We start from the raw sequence: 19,816 nt of genomic DNA, 5'->3' as shown, positions 1-19,816 counted from the left end.
CCAGCTACCTCATTTCCCCTCCCCCCACCTTATCTCAGTCCCAACCCTCACATTCAGCACCGCCCTTTTGACCTGCAATCTTCTTCCTGACCTCTCTGCCCCCACCCCTTCTCTGGCCTATCACCCTCACTTCCTTCCACCTATCATATTCCCAGCGCCCCTCCACCAAATTCCCTCACCCTTACCGTTTATCTCAGCTCGCTTGGCACACAAGCCCTTCTTCAGGAATGAGGCCGATGCCCGAAACGTCGATTCTCCTGCTCCTCGGATGCTGCCTGGCCTACTGTGTTTTTCCAGCACCACATTTTTCAACTCTGGTCTCCAGCATCTGCAGTCCTCACCTTTTCCACTGGAGGAGTCCAGGTAGAGGTGGGAAACCTCTCATCCTCTAAAACATATGTACATAAGCATATGAAATGCCATAACATTCAAGGCTACGGGCCAAGTGCTGTAATATGGGATTCGTGTAGATAGCTGATGGATTTCTTTTGATTGTGCACACTCAATAAGTCAGAAAGCTTTTTGTACTGTACGAATATGTTACTAATGAGATAATAACTGCAGTTACATGAACAAGTCAAAGGTGTCATATGAGTTAAGTGCTGATACCTCACAAAGTTAGATAGAAGTAACCTCAGGCAGCATCAGTGGTATTTGCCCTTCATAACCACCTTTAATGTTAACCATTAGTGATGAGTGAAGCAGTGCAGAGAGAGAGTTCAGTTCAATAACATAGAGAAGCCAGATGTGGTATAATCACTAAACTAGCATGGAACCACCATGCATCCATTTAACAACAGGCATCAGTATGATGCCCTATTACCTCATTCAGTCAGAAATTTGATGTCTTTGTGTGTTATGAAATTGAGGGTGTATACTGTACCTTTAAGAGAGAGTGAATGCTGCCCTGAACTGAGAGCTTACAAGCACCTGTGTGCATGACTAGATGGCAGGCCCAGACGGTACTGGAAAATTGAAAATATGTAACAGTTGGCTGTGAAATGGATACCTGAGTTTTGGTTGCTGTTTTGACAACAATTTGAATTTAACCAATCAGTTTAAATTCTGCCCCAGGATACTAAAACTCAATCAAGTTTGAATTTATTATTTTGCCAACACCGAACCAATGAGACGATTCAATGTTGGAGATATAAAAATGCAGATATTTTGAAAATTAGAAAGAGAGCAACTACCATCAAGATAGATCCAAGAAATTAGGAAACATTCTCTATCAAAGGTACCTTTTCAAATGAAACATTCTCGCTGTAAAAAGCAAGAAGATGACCCAGGGAATTTAGTAGCCAGAAGAGTGAGGTCACAGAAGATGACATCGGCTGTGTGGTTTTGAAATTAGGTTGATGTAATTTTAAGAAGTGTCTTATTGGAACAGTGTATTGTAATAGAGTTGGAAGCAGGGAATTAGCAGTTAAGAGAAAGGGGGGGTGCTTAGAGTTGTGAATAGTTGTTTAATGTTCACTTTTAGTGTTCAAAAATAAATTGATGTTATTTTCTTTAAATAGTGGAATTTGGGAGTTCTCTGTCACTCATATTTTAACACATACAAGGTGAGGTGAGGTTTTCTGGGTGTTTGATTTAATTAACAGAGGGGTTCACCATTGTGTCAAAAAACATGGAATTGCTTACCCTTCCTGATACCTTATCCATATTCCTTGCCTGCGGCACTTAACCCAGTTTGCTTTTGAAATGTTTGCCTTTCTTCAGGAGCTTAGATAACTCTCCTCATCGAGGTCCCAGCTTTCAGTAGACCAACATCCTGTAGTAAGAACATGAAATTGTGAAGGAAGTCAGTAGGTCTGGCAGCATCTGTGAAGAAAGAAGCAGAGTTAGCATTTCGAGTTCTGTATGACTGTTCTCTGGAAGTGAAGGGCTGGAAAATTATGTTTTTTACTCTGTTGACAAAGGGGGAGGAAATGTGTATGGGACAGATGGTGAAGATGGTCAGAGCAAAAGTCAAAGAGATTGTGAATGGTGGGAAATGAAGGGGTGAGTTGGAAAACGTGTGGATGTGGAAACAAAGTTAGTGAGGGGGAATTCTCAGTTGAAGAGTAGAAGAACATATTGGAAGCACCCTGTGGAAGGTGACAGCATTGGAATAGGTGAGGTAGTGATGGTGAAGTAGGAGAATGAAATAATTGCAAGAATCAAGTTGTGAGGAAGCATATTTGAGCAACTGTGGGATTCTGTGGGTTTGTAATGGATATTGGTGGATATGATATCCCCAGAAACAGAAACAACAAAGTCAAAGAAGAGAAGCTATGATGTGGAGGTGCTGGTGTTCAACGAGAGTGGACAAAGTCAAAAGTCACATGACACCAGTTTATAGTCCAATAGGTTTACTTGAGATAACATGCTCTCAAAGGGCTGCTCCTTCATCGGGTGAAATGAAAAAGAAGTGAAGAGTAAACGATAGACCAGGTGCAGGTGAGAGATAATTGGAATTTGGGAGCAAAGCTGATGAATTTTTCCAATTCCAGATGAGAGCAGGAAGCAAAGAGTAGTGATAAACAGGTCCCTTTTGGAATGGCAGGCAGTGACCGGTGGGGTGCCACAAGGTTTGGTGCTGGAACCGCAGCTGTTTACAATATACATTAATGGTATAGATGAAGGTATTAAAGTAATATTAGCAAATTTGCTGATGACGCAAAGCTGTGTGGCAGGGTGAAATGTGAGGAGGATGTTATGAGAATACAGGGTGACTTGGATAGGCTGGGTGAGTGGACGGATGCATGGCACATGTAGTTTAATGTGGATAAATATGTGATTATCCACTTTGGTGGCAAGAACAGGAAGGCAGATTACTATCTAAATGGAGTCAAGTTAGGTAAAGGGGAACTACAACAAGATCTAGGTGTTCTTGTACATCACTCAACAAAAAAAAGCATGCAGGTACAGCAGGCAGTGAGGAAAGTTAATGGCATGCTGGCCTTCATAACGAGGGGAATTGAGTATAGGAGCAAAGAGGTCCTTCTGCTGCTGTACAGGGCCCTGGTGAGACCGCACCTGGAGTATTGTATGCAGTTTTGGTCTCCAAATTTGAGGAAGGACAATCTGGTTATTGAGGGGGTGAATTTGCGATGGATATGGAAGGATTCATTGGGGGCTGTACAGGGCCCTGGTGAGACCGCACCTGGAGTATTGTATGCAGTTTTGGTCTCCAAATTTGAGGAAGGACAATCTGGTTATTGAGGGAGCTCAGGAGGTCAATTCCCAGAATGGTGGGACTATCATACGTTGAAAGATTAGAGCGACTGGGCTTGTATACACTTGAGTTTAGAAGGATGAGAGGGGATCTGATTGAGACGTATAAAATTATTAAAGGATTGGACACTGTGGAGGCAGGAAGCATATTTCCGCTGATGGGTGAGTCCAGAACCAAAGGATACAGTTTAAAAATAAGGGGTAGGCCATTTAGAAGGAGAAGAAACCCAGAGTGGATATATGAAAGGCTCTGCCCCACAAGGTAGTGGAGGCCAAGTCTCTGGATACTTTCAAGAAAGAGATGGATAGAGCTCTTAAAGATAATGGAATCATAGGTTATGGGGATACGGCAGGAACAAGATAGTGATTGTGGATGATCAGCCATGATTATCTGGATGGTGGTGCTGGCTTGAAGGGCCGAATGGCCTACTCCTGTACCTATTGTCTATTTGTCTATTATTGAAGCAGCACTGATGGCATTTTTACGCATCAGAGAAAAAGCTGTGGGTGAGGACGCAAGAAGGAGTAAAATAAGAAATGCATGAGTTCTGTATGACTGTTCTCTGGAAGTGAAGGGGGCTGGAAAACTTAGTTTTTCATTATTTATTTTATCAAACTCCTTGTATCTATGAGCAGCTCTATAATAGCTGACCTTAATCTTTCTGTTCTAAATAATTAACTTGGATTGCTATAGTCCCTCATCTGTGGGCTTTGTCTTATAAATCTCCTCTGTCAATGTAAAGGTTTTGACATCCTTCTGAAACTGTGCTGGCCAGATCTTGATACATTACACCAGCCGAGGTCTCACCAGTGATTTATAATGGATCTTCTAATACCTTTTATACTGTCCAAGTAGTTAAATAGAGGCCTGAGAACGAAGTTGGATGCTTCTCATATTTAGTTGAGTTGTAGATGAGATTGTGCACTTCAAGAATGTTACTCTCCATATATTTCTAATTTTAAATTCTGAAATAATTAATTACATTCCCTGGAATGATAAAGATCCCCTTTTTTTCATAGAACTAGCAGAAACCTGACCAAAGCATGTCTTGTGGTACTGACTAAAAAATTTTAACAATCCTGTCATTTTTTTCATATATGTAGGTATTTCATTTTTAAATCCTTCCTTAGCCAACTAATGAATGCAATTTCATTTCATTTACCTTAGATATTCAGTTCTTCACTTTCTTGCAACCTCATTCATTCTTAAAAGAAAGATGATACTGTTTCTGATGGTTACGTGCTAGAAACTCTTTGTATGAATTTTGAATAAAAAGCCTGAGGATTATGTTCCATTACGAGTATTAAATAAGTTTTCTCATAGTTAGCGTTTATTTTTACATAAATTAAACAAGTGAATACAATACAAATTTTTATAATTCCCTTGTGAAAACTACTGGACTTAAAAATTACAAAGGCATCTTTGAAATATTAGAGAAAATCAATTATCCTTGCACTGTACATTTGAACTGTAATTGCTGCAGAGCTCAACTGAATCTTTTGCTCAGGATAATGTTGACTTGAAAGTGTTGGTTGTCATTTTCAGCAGCTGGTTAACCATTATCAGTAGACAGAAACTCTAAGGACTAAATACAAGGATTTCATACATTCCAAATGAAAAGAGCTAATTGACTTGCACTTCAGTGAACTGAATTTTAAGAAGCAGGAAAGCATTATTCAGACCAACAAGCCAATCTGTTTCTCACAATATTTCTCTGTGGCAGTCTTTTTTTTTGCCTGTTTTGAATTTTCAGTCTGACTTCCTAACTGTAATATTGTATCCAATTCTGGCTAACACACCTTAGGGCAGATGTGATGCCTTTGGAAGGACGACAGAAGAGATTATTATAATGGTCCAGTAATGATGGATTATAGTTGCGTAGAAAGTCTGTAAAATCTTAGAGCAAAGAAGGCTAAGGGGTGATATGCTCAAAGTGTTTATAATCATGGCACGTTCTGGTAGAGTAAAGAAAGGGGAAATGTTTCCACTGGCTGACATTAGCCAGAGTGTCTAGATTTAAGCTGATTGGCAAAAGAACCAAAATAAATTAATATCATTGACCCTACCCTCACCACCTTCTGAGGGGAGAGTTCCAATGTCTCTCGATCTTCAGAGAAAATAATTCTCCCTATCTCTTCTAAAAAGGTGACCCTTAATTTAGAAACAGTCCCACCTAGTACTGGCAACATTCATTCCACATCACTCTTCTCAACCCAGCCCAACCTGTTCAACCTACCATCATAAGATAGCCTGCTCTTTCCAGGGATGAATTTAATAACCTTCCTCTGAACCATCTCCAACGCATATATATCCCTCTTTGAATAAGGAGACTAATATTGTGCACAGTATTCTCATGTCCTCTCATCACCTCATATTCCTCTCATCATGTCATATTCTCATCAATGTCCTCATCAATAGCTGAAGCATAAAATTTTTACTTTTTTGTGCAATTTATCGTGTTAGGAAGGATATCATTCGAACAGCCTTGCAGATTAAGTTTTTCTGACTGAAAAACAGAGATTGTTGGAAAAGCTCAGCAGGTCTGACGGCATCTTTGGAGAGAGATCAGAGTTAATGTTTCAGAACACAATGTTTTACACAGAGGTAGGTGCCTGGAACACAATTGCAGGGGAGGTGATAGGAGCAGATATGATAGCAATGTTGAAGAGTTATTTAGGGTGACACATGAACAGGCAGGAAGTAGGGGATGTAAAACATGTACAAGCGGATGGGATTAGGTTAGAATGGCATCATGGATAATATAGAAGGGCCTATTCCTGTGCTGTACTGTTCTGTGTTCTATAATCTCCTTTGTGATTGATTCAATGCTTTCTAATGACAGATGCGAAACTAAACGGACTACAGTTTCCTGTTTTCTGCCTTCCTTCCATTTTGAATAGAGGCATTATATTTGCCACTTTCTAGGCTAATGAATCTTTCCTGAAGTGAGGGAAGTTTGAAAAATTAATAAAATGTATCAATGGGTTTTAAAAATGATAGGTGAAGTCTATCTGTACAAAAAGATTAATTATTTGAAGAAAACAAAGTTTTCATTTATATTGCACTTTCCATGACTGCCAAAGAGCTTTATAGCTGGGAAAACTCTTTTGAATATTCCATAGGGCTGAATTTTTCCAAGAATTGACAAGATATCAATTTTGGTGAGTTTCGTGGAGAGCTACCCTCCCATCATTCAGTACAACCTGTCTCTTTAGCTCTGCACTACGCCTCTATTGTACTCACTTGTAAATGGACCAAGGTTACTGGTACTCAGAGGACTGCTGGAGACCAGGCACCTGGTCAGCCCCAAGCTGGAGGTTACCCCATGGTGCCAGCCACTCATGATTTCATCTAAATGCATGGATGGACACTGGAGAAGCAGGCGGGCTTGTCAGAGTCAATCGACAAACTGTCTTAAAGATTGAAGGACTCCACTGACGCTGCTGGGACTCTGCTGCCTCTGACATAGGAGCATCTGGCTCCCTCCATAGACAGATTAGCAGCTACATGGAGACCCAGGTCCAGAACACTGAGTATCTGGTAGATATATAGACAGACCTGGACACTATTGCTCTAGCCATTAGTGTTCAGCACTAAAAGTAAGATGACTGGGGGATGAGGGGTTTTGACCTCACTTCAGGGGTGCCTTGCTTACAAGGTGACAGGGTGGTACCAGCAGGCACCCAGATGGAAGAGGAATCAAATAGAGGCAACTGAGAAATTGTCTTTCAGGACACGCTTGCTAGGCATCCACATCCACCCTGCAGGAGCTCAAGCTGAGGAGGCTGAATCTATATCTGACAAGCACACACTCACCATGCCTGGACCCTCTAGCCACAAATGCCCCTGAGGTCGACAGAACAAAGGTTCCCTCCACCCCCAGCTGCAGAGCCCAGGACTACAACCAGGCATAGTCGAAATAAAAGAACAAAGACCTCTGTGGGCATATAGATGGCAAGTTTAACACTTTATTTTAGATATGTTATCACATTTATACATCTAAGTTCACCTTTCATCATCACTGTCACTGCAGCTGTAACTTCAAAGATGAATGAGCCACACAATACTCTAGTGCTGTCTGAATAATAGCTGGCCTTTCCCTAGCTTCCGTACAGCGTTAAACTTTGGCAAGATTGAATGAGGGAGCAGCAAGCATTACGCAGGCTTCCATCTGTTTGTAACCTTAATTTTTATTAAACAACATGAATTGCATTGAAAGATCAAACCATTAAGATTCACTCGCAGTTGGGATTGTAGCAGAGGGAGTGGTGGCCTCAACAGGATTGAAATGTTTGAAGTCAGTAAAACATGTCTTACCACAATTCAGTCCCATGGAACGAGCTTCACAAAACAGTCCATCCTGCATTGCAGTGGCTGCGGCTGGGCTGCTGTGTTGTACAATTTTCGAGATGCTGTTCCTTCTGAAGAATGCCATCATCATCATCACAACCCTACAGATCCCCATCATCCATCCCATGGCCTCAGTGCATCCTCTAGATGTTTGAAGCAAAGATGCTGAGGATGCAGCAACGTCCTGTACCTGGACAGAACTGGTACAAAGCCCCAGGCAATGACGTGCGTGGAAACCCAATGTCGGCAATATTCTATGTTACTAGTTTGTCTCAGTGAAGGAAGTGTCGGATGCAGAAACTCTGAATGGTATGGTGTTTTACCATCAATCTCTGGATAGAGTATGGCACCACTGCCACTGCACAGAATCACATGGAAAATGGGCAGCTGTGGCTTCCCAGCATCTTATCAGCAACATGAGGTACCTCAGAATGAAAGTTCTGCAATATTGATCGGCTCCACATTGGCTGGCAGTTGATGCTGGCACTGGGCTTGTGGACATGTGTGTTCCTCATCCATTCATGTAGCAACTGTGTGCATTGGCCACAGGGTAACCATAGCCTCTGTGCCTGGATCCATTGGTGACTGTTCCAATGAGCTTTTGTGAACAACATCACACCTCTCAATAATATGATCAGTTAGCTCACAAATATCAGTTAACCAGTCTCCTCCAAACATTGGAACCTGCAAACACCTGAGGGAGGTCAAGGGGATGCTTGTACAATGTCATTACCCTAAAATTCAAATATCTATTGTTTTGATGCATATGCCATGGCAGTTTGTGTATGTGGCAGAAATAGTTAGTACCTCTCCCTTCACCCTCACACCTTACAGTATCCAAGAAAATCAATGTTTTGTATCAGATAATGGTTTTATGGTCCAAGGTGTGAAGTGACCAGCTCCTGTGTAATCCATTGTCACAGAAGACCAGGTCATTGAGATAGATAGGTTCTTGATTATCAAGGTGATTAAGGGTTATGGAGAGAAAGTGGGAGAATGGACTTGAACAACCTATCAGCCATGATTGAATGGCAGAGAAAACTCAAAGGCCTAATTTCTGCTCCTATGTTTTATGGTCGTATGCAAGCGATGGAAAGGTGATTGTTAATTGTTTCCTTCCTCTTGACCCCATTTACTGTAACCTTCTGCAAATCACTGTTTCTTTAGGTGTTTATTTCCCCACTTTACCCACTGAGCCCCAGGCATAGCCCTCTTCATGTCAGATGTAGTAGTTGACTGTATTCCAAACAAAGCCAGGGTGATGCTGATTACTGTTGACCCAACCACCTCCCCCCGACACCCGGCCACAGTGTTACCCTTCCTCTCCAATGCTCTATCATCTCAACTCTCACATCCTTATACAAACTTCTAATCAACCTGTTCAGACATGCGGTGACACACCTCTGAGCAGGTAGGACTTAACCCAAAACACTCAGTGCTGGGTCCACTGTTTTTCATCATTTATATAAATGATTTGAATGTGAATATAGGAAATATGGTTAGTAAGTTTGCAGATGACCCCAAAACTGGAGGTATAGAAGACAGCAAAGAAGGTTACCTCAGAATACAACGGGATCTTGATCAGATGGGCCAATGGGCTGAGGAGTTGCAGGTGGTGTTTAACTTAGAAAAATATCAGGTGCTGCATTTTGGAAAGGGGAGTTGGGATGTCATTTTGCAGCTGTACAGGACATTGGTTAGGCCACATTTGGAATATTGCATGGCATTCTGGTCTCCCTACTATAGGAAAGATGTTGTGAAACTTAAAAGGGTTTAAAAAAAATTACAAGGATGTTTCCAGGGTTGGAGGATCTGAGCTACAGAGAGAGGCTGAATAAGTTGGGGCTGTTTTCCTTGGAGCGTTGGAGGCTGAGGGGTGACCTTATAGAGGTTTATAAAATTGTGAGGGTCATGGATAGGGTGAATTGACAAGGTTTTTTCCAGAGGGTGGGGGATTCTAAAACTAGAGGACATAGGCTTAAAGTGAGGAGGGAGAGATTTAAAAGGAACCTAAGGGGCAACCTTTTCACCCAGAGGGTGGTGCATGTCAGGAATGAGCTGGCAGAGGAAGTGGTGGAGGCTGGTACAATTACACAATTTAAAAGGCATCTGGATGGTACATGAATATGAAGAGTTTAGAGGGCTATAGGCCAAATGCTGGCAAATAGGACTAGATTTCTTTAGGATGATTGAGTTGTACTGAAGGGTCTGTTTCAGTGCTGTACACATCAGGGCGGCATGGTGACTCAGTGGTTAGCACTGCCGCCTCGGGCAACTGTCTGTGTGGAGTTTGCACATTCTCCCTGTGTCTGCGGTTTCCTCCCATAGTCCAAAGATGTGCAGGTTAGGTGAATTGGCCATGCAAAATTGCCCATAGTGTTAGGTGAAGGGGTAAATGTAGGGGAATTGGTATGTGTGGGTTGCTCTTCAGAGGGTTGGTGTGGACTTGTTGGGCTGAAGGGCCTGTTTCCACACTGTAAGTAATCTAATCTATGACTCCTCCCTGCCCCCACTCCCTGACCCACCCACTAGCTAGACCTGATCTAATTCCCAGGGGAGCTGACCAAAACCCCACCCACTACCCCACTCCCAGCCACTGGTCTAGACTTGACCCAACCTGCCTCCCTTGCTGTTGAACCCGACCCGACATTTGCCTCCCTTTCTGCTGAACCCGACCTGACACCTCACTCCAATTCACCCCACCGCTGGGGTCAACCCAAACCCTCCTCACAATGTCTCCACTGAACCCAAAACTCCCACAACCAATACCTCCCCCATTCGACCTGACCAAATTTCTCCCACTCACCCTGGCCTACCCTAAGCACTGCATTACTTTACAGGATAGCTTGTTTTCCACCCACCTGCCCCCCAACTCCCTTTGCCGTTGGGTGTCAGCTTCATTTTTTTAAAAAAAGAACCAAGATCTGGAATGGTAACCCACATGAGATTGTGACTCCTCCAAAAAATCTAGCACTTCATTTTCAGTGTTTATTTTAAAATGATTGGAGCAACTAACAATCTAAATCATGGTATATTATATGATTGCTTTCATATAGACTCAACTGTGTGATCCTGTCCTAAACAATAAATATCCATTTTCTTTTTCAGGAAAAAATGCTGTCCAGGTTATAAATTTGTTCTTGGCCAATGTATCCCAGAAGGTAAGTGACACCCAGAGACTTGGGACAAATTCATTGGCTTCCATTGAAGAAATGTCAGTGTGTTCATAACACACATTTAGAATTAGTACCATGGTCTAAACCTGTGGAATCTAAATGAGATGGAGTCAGTGGAGATCGGTGGAGTTGTGGATAGTGCTGAACATTACAGGATGGCATAGATAAACTGCAGCACTGGGCTGAGAGCTGGCAAATGGAGGTTAATGCAGAAAAGTGTGAGGTGATTCACTTTGGAAGGATAACAGGAATAAAGACTACTGGGCAAATGGTAACATTCTTGGTAGTGTAGAAGAGCAGAGAGACCTCAGTGTCCATGTACATAGATCTCTGAAAGTTACCACTCAAGTTGATAGGGTTGTTAAGAAGGTATACAGTGTGTTAGATTTTCTTGGTAGAGAATTGAGTTCAGAGCCATGAGGTCATGCTACAGCTGCACAAAATTCTGGTGCAGCCCCACTTGGAGTATTGCATACAGTTCTGGTCACCACATTATAGGAAGGATGTAGAAGCTTTGGAAAGAGTTCAGAGGAAATTTACTAGCATGTTGCCTGCTATGGAGGGAATGTCTTATAAGGAAAGGCTGAAGGATCTCAGGCTGTTTTCATTGGAGAGAAGAAGGTTGAGAGGGGACTTAATTGAGACATATAATCAGAGGGTTAGATAGGGTGGACAGTGAGAGCCTTGTTCTTTGGATGGTGATGATTAGCATGAGGAGACATAGGTATAAATTGAGAGGTGCTAGAGATAGGACAGATTTCAGAGGTAGTTTCTTTACTCAGAAAGTAGTACAAGCTTGGAACGTACTGCCTGCAACAGCAATAGACTCACCAACTTTAAGGGCATTTAAATGTAACTTTAAGGGATAAACATATGGATTGAGATAGAATAGTGTAGGATAGATAGGCTTTAGATTGGTTCCACAGGTCGGCGCAACATCGATGGTCGAAGGGACCATACTATGTTTTATGTTCAATGTCAAGAATTGAACTAACATTTATGGGCTAAGAGATGTGATAACAATATAAAATAAGACTAGCAACTTCAAGCAAATAGATGGAATATTCATTTTTTTTAATGAACAGACCATTCTTATGTTACAATTATTAATAATCACTGGTAGGAACAGAGCCACATTCCTGAAGAAGTTTTTGTTCATACAGTTAATTGAAGTTCTTTCTAAATGAGAGCTATACTGCAGCTAGAGCAAAGCCAATGTAAGATTTGTATTCCTTGTGGTGATAATTTTCAATACCCTGTCCAAATTTGAGCCTGTCCACACTGGATTCATAACTTAGGTGAGCATCAAATCAAAAACCTCTTTACATTGATTCATAATGTGTAAGATATTTATAATATTAAGGACAAATACCTTGTGACATACAGGTGCTGTAACCCAACAGGTAGGAGGAAGGAGAATTGGAAAGAGTTCTCTGATAAATTGTAACTTTTCTTAAATTACGAGCCTGCCATCAAAGGTCCGATCTGTCTCACAGAATGGGAGAGTTCTTTAATATCAGCGAGTGGTCTAAATATTTAGTAATTTGCCTGTTGCTCCAGTCCTAAATCAAAATTTGCTGTACTTTCATGTCTAAGCCTTTGCAACAAACCACTTCCAATTTTATGGAACAGTTATACCAATGATCGTTGAGTCACCATGACATTGATGCTGGCCAATGAACTTCTGAGAAAAAGTAATGTGATAAGTCTCTTTAATTTGTTTTCAATGTTTTGATGTTCTTAAAACAATTTTAACTGTGGACAAACTTTGTGTATGAGAATCAAGGACTTGTGGCACTTACTTTATGTCCTTGCGAGAGAGTGTCGAAAGTCATTATGAGGGCAAAATAAGTGCACAGAGGCTAATATCCCATTGCCGTTTACTCACGTGTGCACAGCTCAGAGATCTAACCAACCAGCTCTCTGAATCTCCTGGTTTTTTTTCTCTAAGAGTTCACTTTAATCTTTCCTGTTCACAGCAACATTACTTTCTGCAAAACATAGAACTTCGAGACTTCAAGGAATCAAATATTTCATTATCACTGATACAGCCAAAATCAATGAAAATATTTATAAATCAGAATTCAGACTATTTTTAGTTAGAAAGATCTCAATCCTTGAAGTTATGTGCAAGGTATAGCCTTAGAAACAATCATGAAAATGGTCAATTAGTAACACCGTATTTTGCAAAAAAGGAAGTTCTTACTTTTTCACATGTACAATTTATATTGCAAAAATCTCCACATATATGTGACTTTATGATTTGCAAAACAAAAAAAAAAGAATTGTATAACAGTTGGAATGTGATAGGATTAAAAGGAAACATATGGGAATATTTAAACTAGGTTCTGCTTGATGCTGAGAGCCTTCGAATGGTTGCTGCTTCTCCTGTTTATGTCTGTCAGCTGGGGCTCCCTGATTATCCCAGGGTTAACGACCCCAATTAAGGATCTCATAGTCAATGAGATCCACTTGGCCCTCATTCCAATCACTACAGAGGGACAGCCTCTTTGATAATAATGGAGACCTATAAACAGTGTTCGAGGGAGGGAACGAGACTATCAGTGCCATCACTACATAACTAAACTGGATGGAACATGCAAAAAAAAGGCAAGGCAACCATGGGGTGTTGGCTTAAACTGACACATTTTTAGCAGAATGTAAGTCACAAAGGAGATCTAAAGTGGTGTAGACAAACCCCATAAAATGTATTTGGAGGGACCATTTGTGCATGAGAAGACTTCTGTGTGAGTAAAAGGAGCTCCTTCTAGAATCACAAAATTACAATTTATTTTTAGAACAACCTGCAACATGTGACACAACTGCAGCTGGATATAAATAAGATGAAATTTGAGCTGGATTCTACGATTGGTAGTTGGTTCACTCATGCCCAGTTTGGGTCCAAGAGTAAATGTGAAAATTCACCCAGACAGTCCAAATGATTCCTACAGAACGATATTGAACTGTAATTCCTTCACTGCCTATTTTGTTTTCTGCTTTGACATAAACTGTTCAACCTTCATCTCTATTGACCTGTGCTTTGTTTCAGTTGGTCATACCCGCCAATTTCAGAATCGTCTAAGAACAGTAACATTTCTCTTCACTACTTGCTGCTCCTCCAAATTCACCACAGTCAAATTTGGATTTGTTACTTTCCATCCTTTTATAAAAAGAAGTAATTGCCATTTATTTTACATGGTAGGTGTACCAAATCTAAGCAACCTGGGATATTAACAAATGGGATATAATTCCTAGAAGCATGGCACTCATCCACAAACTCCATCAACAAACACATCGACCTAGACTCAATATACCGGCCACTACAGCGGACAGCTGAAACTGACAACCGGAAGCGGCAGGGACAGGCCACTATAAATGCCGGAGGAAACACCACAAAAGCGCTTCACAGGAGGCTCCCAAGCACTGAGGATGTCACCTAGACAGGGGACGAAACGTTTGCAACAAAAATTTCCAGCTCGGCGAACAGAACCACAACATATTAACAAATGGTTTATTTTCCAGTATGAATCTTGAAGCTTTGCATTTACTATGATATTTTAATCCAGTGATACCTATCTTTTTGTTTCTGTTTCAGATTATGACGTCTGCTCAGGAGCTCCATGTGAACAACAGTGTACTGATAATTTTGGCAGAGTTCTGTGTACATGTTACCTGGGATATTACTTTGATCGCGTGAAACACAGGAACAGAGAGAAGCCATATTGTATTGGTCAGTATAAGCACTTCAACCATTGAATTCATATCAATCTCAACCTTCCCACCTGTACAAACACCACAGCGTCAAGCACCTTCCAAGCAAATTCATGCCTTCACTTACACTTGCAAATCTTGTTAATGGAATTCACAAACTATATCAAGCTCATAATTTCTGAATAATTATATTTTGCATCCAAAATAAGTTGGCTGATTATTACTTCGTCTGAGATAAATGCACCAGGGGCAATCATTCAATGTGAGATATGTAGTTACAAGAGCTGAGTTAATTGAGATTAGCTTCCCTACAGCATGGAAACAGGCCCTTCAGCCCAACAAGCCCACACCAACCCTCCAAAGAATAACCCACCCAGACCCATTTCCCTCTGACTAATGCACCTAACACTATGGGCAATTTAGCATGGCCAATTCATCTGACCTGCACATATTTGTGACTGTGGGAGGAACCCGGAGAAAACGCACGCAGACAGGGGAGAATATGCAAACTCCACACAGACAGTTGCCCGAGGCTGGAATCGAACCTGGGACCCTTGTGCTGTGAGGCAGCAGTGCTAACCACTGAGCCACCCTATAAATTTGGAAAATAAATTAAATGGTAGCACAGTCACTGTCATCATCATCAGTCCCTTAAAATGAGGAAAGTATTTTCCAAGATTCATGATTTGACAGTAGATAGGCAATGCAAATATTTTAAGATATAATCCATATTACTTAATAAATATACTGTTCCGTAAGAAACAAAAATTGGACAAGTGGCCTGACTGTAGCTAACAATAGACGTTAAAGATGATAATACGTTAAAGGAAAAACTTACAATAGTGTAGATATGTTCAGAAAAAGAAGCTTGAGGATTGGGAGAAATTAGAATTTGGAAAAGAATGTCCAAGAAAGCAAGAATGAAAAAAATTTAAAATAGAAGAAAACTAGTAAAAGAATGTTTAAAAAAAAACAGATTGCAAAAGCTTCTATATTTAGAGTAAAATGAAGAGATTCACAATCGCAAATTTACGACACTAGACCTTACCTACATAAAAGTTTGGATAGATTGGGACAGATTGGAAGTCTAGCCAAGAAAATATATTGGTCCTTTGCCTGCAAAATTGATGACTGGATATCATTGACTTCTGCTCCAGTTTCTGATAATACAATGTTCAATGTGAAGGAAAGCTATGAGGGAGTGTGTTTCCCTGTCGAGTTCACTTCTCCAGAAAGCAGTAGAGACCTAGTCATTAAATATTTTTCAGGTTGAGTTAAAGTGATTTTGGTTGACAGAGTGTATGGGGATAGACAGGAAAGTGGAGTTTAGACCAGAATGAGATCAACCATGATCTTCCCAGAGCCATTTGTGGATCCAAATGACTTACTCTTGCTCCTAATTTACATGTTCTAATCAGGACTTCCACCTCCAAAGCATTACCCACCTCTGGCTCTGCTTATTATCTGTTCAAATTCTTAGGCATGTGTTATGTCCAGGGGTAACTATTCCATTGCTGCCCATGCTGTCTACTGCCTATAAATTTCCGCTCATTCAAATATCAGTTGTCCATATCTTAATCCATACCATGGGCAGAATTGTGGCCTACCCACATATTGATTGGAGGATGGATGAGAGCTGAAATGGATAATTTAATATGCATAACTGGGTAATAATCAACAAAAAGAATCAAGCCAAATTTTCTCCTTGACTCTGAAGTTAATTGTAGCACCTTCATATTATTTTGGCTCAGCACTGCTAACTCACCACAAACAAGGAATCTAATCCTGGGAAATTTCTGGTTCATATGTTTCAACTTCCATGATCTTAATCATTAAAGTCACAAAGAAAGCTGGAGAAAAATTTAAAGCAACTTAATTTCATTTTTTAAACTCATTGACTACGTCATATTTTACATGTTGATTTAACAGATATTGATGAATGTTTCAAAAGCAATGGAACTGTGTGTTCCCAAATTTGCCTCAACACACCAGGGAGTTACAAATGTGCATGCAAGGAAGGTTTCCATCTCAAAGAGGATGGGAAGACATGCAGCAAAAGTGAAAGTGGTAAGTTGTGAGCTGATACATTTAAAGAACAAAAATGCATTGGTTTTCAATTGGGCTATGTTACCTTCATAGCAAAACATCAAATTTACGGGCAACTCCACCTTAAATGTTCAATGAGGATAAGCTGAAAGGTTACTTCCTGTTCTCAATTTTTATTTCATTTGTGGCCTTGAATGGGATTCTGCTAGTATCAGAAACTCTCCACAACTGTACTTGAGGGGAGGTAAAGAACTTTAGACAATTCCTCTATGATTACATGACTCTTTCTGAATCACAGTGTATTTGCTGCTTTATGACTTATTTGCAACTCGAACAATTGATAAGATACAAAGTGCAAGGATGTGGCTCCACTTAAACTGGGATCAGAGTGCAAATCATTCTGTTTGAAAACTGCTATAACATTGTAGCCCCTTGTGAATGTTACTAAATGTTAGTTTCTTGTTGCTGTAAAGAAGGTCACAAAGCTTAGCCAAAGGCAACACTGAAATCCACTTAGGGGGTAAATTTTCAATGCATGTGGATCCCAGGTGGTTCAGTAGCTTGTTTTGGTTCACTTCATTTTCAGCTAAAGTTTACAAACCTAAAATAATTTACAGACACGTTATGAGCTGTTCTTTGAATTAAATAATTTGGCAAAATAATAGGATTCATGTTTTAAAGATGCATGACCTTTAAATGACTATGCTTATATTGTTTATAATATCAACAACTCTGTAATAAAGGGGAATGGACAACAACGTACACGTTCTCCTTTTAGCTCAGAACCAGATAGAATCTAAACTAAACTCAAGGTTCACATCTTATCTGTCTGTTAGTTCCAGGTTTCTAGGTGAAATGAGTTTGATATCCTTCTGATTTCTAGTTGCATTGTGTCACAGCACAGAGTTGATTACATTGAGAATTGAAGTCAAAGAAGTTTTGAAATTAGGGATGTTTTTAACGAGGGTAAGGCATTTGTAGAGGAGAAAGTGAGGACTGCAGATGCTGGAGATCAGAGCTGAAAATGTGTTACTGGAAAAGCGCAGCAGGTCAGGCAGCATCCAAGGAACAGGAGAATCGACGTTTCGGGCATAAGCCCTTCTTCAGGAATGAGGAAAGTGTGTCCAGCAGGCTAAGATAAAAGGTAGGGAGGAGGGACTTGGGGGAGGGGCGTTGGAATTGCGATAGGTGGAGGGAGGTAAAGGTGAGGGTGATAGGCCGGAGTGGGGTGGGGGCGGAGAGGTCAGACCTCTCCGCCCCCACCCCACTCTGGCCTATCACCCTTACCTTGATCTTCCTCCACCTATCGCAATTCCAACGCCCCTCCCCCAAGTCCCTCCTCCCTACCTTTTATCTTAGCCTGCTGGACACACTTTCCTCATTCCTGAAGAAGGGCTTATGCCCGAAACGTCGATTCTCCTGTTCCTTGGAAGCTGCCTGACCTGCTGTGCTTTTCCAGCAACACATTTTCAGCTAAGGCATTTGTAGAGCAGACTTTCAGTTTATCTATGACCTGCGTGATGCCTATCAAAGAATCAATGAGTGCTGATACTGGATACCTGAAAGTCCGGAGGTGGCATCCCTCACCTCAAAAACTATTAAACTTACTCATACAAATATTGCAATTGAATTAAGAAACATTTTAAATTGTCCCCCTGAGTTTTTTTTATAAACTAGGGTGACACAATTATACATTTCTCTTTCAGAATCACATCAAGGAACTCACAGCAAGTTAGAATGGTAAGTGACCATTCAGCTTATCGGCATAATAATGAGGCTGGAGTTGTCCTTTGGCCCATTAACTATTAACTGGCCATTTGAGGCCAGTTTTAATATTTCAGTAGAGTAGAATGTTCCTTTCTACCTTTCCTCTATCGAAATTTCTCTTTTTGTGATGAAAACCCTAACAATGCTGGAATGCATTTTCAGAAGTACCAATTACTTACCAGCAACTTGCCAACAGGACTTTCCTTTACTTATGAATTGAGTTATGAGTACAGGTAGCTGAATTATCTATGGGAGGTATTGTCTGCAGGTTTGATCCTGTTCTATCCTCACATGTTTTGTCACAAAATCAATTCATCATTAAACAAAAGGGAAGAAATAACAGTCAATGCTCTATCTTTGGAAAATAAAGGCTAAATTTATTGTTCCTGTTACCACCTTGGAAAGTTATGACTGTATTACTTTTCTAAGAGTTTTTTAATGCATTCTATTGCAACTATAGGATTAATAGATTCTATACAGTCAATTGAGGCCCAATGAACTATCCATACAGGACGCAAGACCCCATGGTGTAGGTGAGTGGATGTACATAACCCTGGACCAGGGAAATTAAGTGACATCAACAGAAAACATAAGGAGATGTCAGGGTTGTGAGCAGTGAGGACTAGAGGGCCTTACTAGTTTTATTGTGGGTGCTATTAAGTTCCATAACAATGATCCAACTGTTGCTAAAAACACAGCCCTGTTGACTCCGCAATGTCCTTCTTACTAATATCTGGGAGCTAGTGCCAAAGTTGGGAAAACTGTCTGGAAAATGTAAAAGCAACAGGCTGATGTAGACATACTCACAGAATCACCTTTTACAATGTTTCTGATGACACTATTATCATTCCTAGGTATGTCTTGTCTCATGAACAGGAGAGACCTAGCAGAGTTGGTAGTGCAATGGTACACAGTAAGGAGCAAATTGCCTTCAGAATCATAAATATTGACTTTGCATTCGTGAAGTCTCATGGCATCAGGTCAAACATAAGCACATAAACATTTTTTTTTCAATTCATTCATAGAATTATAGAATCCCCACAAAGTGGAAGCAAGCCATTCAGCCCATTGAATCCACACTGACCTTCCGAAGCACATCCACCCTATCCCCATAACTCTGCACTTCTTATGGCTAATCCATCTAGCCTACACATCCCTGGACACTACAGGGCAAGTTTAGTACAGCCAATCCACTGAACCTACATACCTTTGGATGGTAGGAGGAAGTTGGAGTACCCAGAGGAAACTCATGCAGACATGGGGAGAAGATGCAGACTCTGCACAGACAGTCGCCTGCAGGTGGAATTGAACCCAGGTCCCTGGCGCTGTGAGGCAGCAGTGCTAACCATGGGAAGGGGGCATTTCTGGCTAGGTATTTATTATCTGTCCCTCGTTGTCATTGAGAATATTTCTATGTCAGGATATTGAGTGGCTTGGAGGGGAGCTTGCAGGTGGCTCACATGTATCTGCTGTTCCTGCCCTTCTAGATGGAAGTGGTCGTGGGTTTGGAGCAGCTTTGGTAAATTTCTCCAGTGCATCTTGTAGA

The 19,816-nt window shown here is 40.9% G+C and overlaps 1 protein-coding gene across 1 annotated transcript in view; it reads left to right on the top strand.

Moving 5' to 3' along the window:
- ccbe1 (collagen and calcium binding EGF domains 1) overlaps nucleotides 1–19,816 on the top strand; it is a 295,957-nt gene that overhangs the window by 250,005 nt on the left and 26,136 nt on the right. The window contains exons 3-5 of the mRNA XM_043676717.1: nucleotides 10,679–10,731; nucleotides 14,342–14,476; nucleotides 16,387–16,524. Of these exons, the coding sequence (XP_043532652.1) occupies nucleotides 10,679–10,731; nucleotides 14,342–14,476; nucleotides 16,387–16,524 (326 nt within the window). The remainder of the gene's footprint in view (nucleotides 1–10,678; nucleotides 10,732–14,341; nucleotides 14,477–16,386; nucleotides 16,525–19,816) is intronic.

Source organism: Chiloscyllium plagiosum, chromosome 1 (assembly GCF_004010195.1).
Source record: "Chiloscyllium plagiosum isolate BGI_BamShark_2017 chromosome 1, ASM401019v2, whole genome shotgun sequence".
Lineage (NCBI taxonomy): Eukaryota > Metazoa > Chordata > Chondrichthyes > Orectolobiformes > Hemiscylliidae > Chiloscyllium > Chiloscyllium plagiosum.
This window is presented reverse-complemented; position numbering and strand designations above follow the sequence as displayed.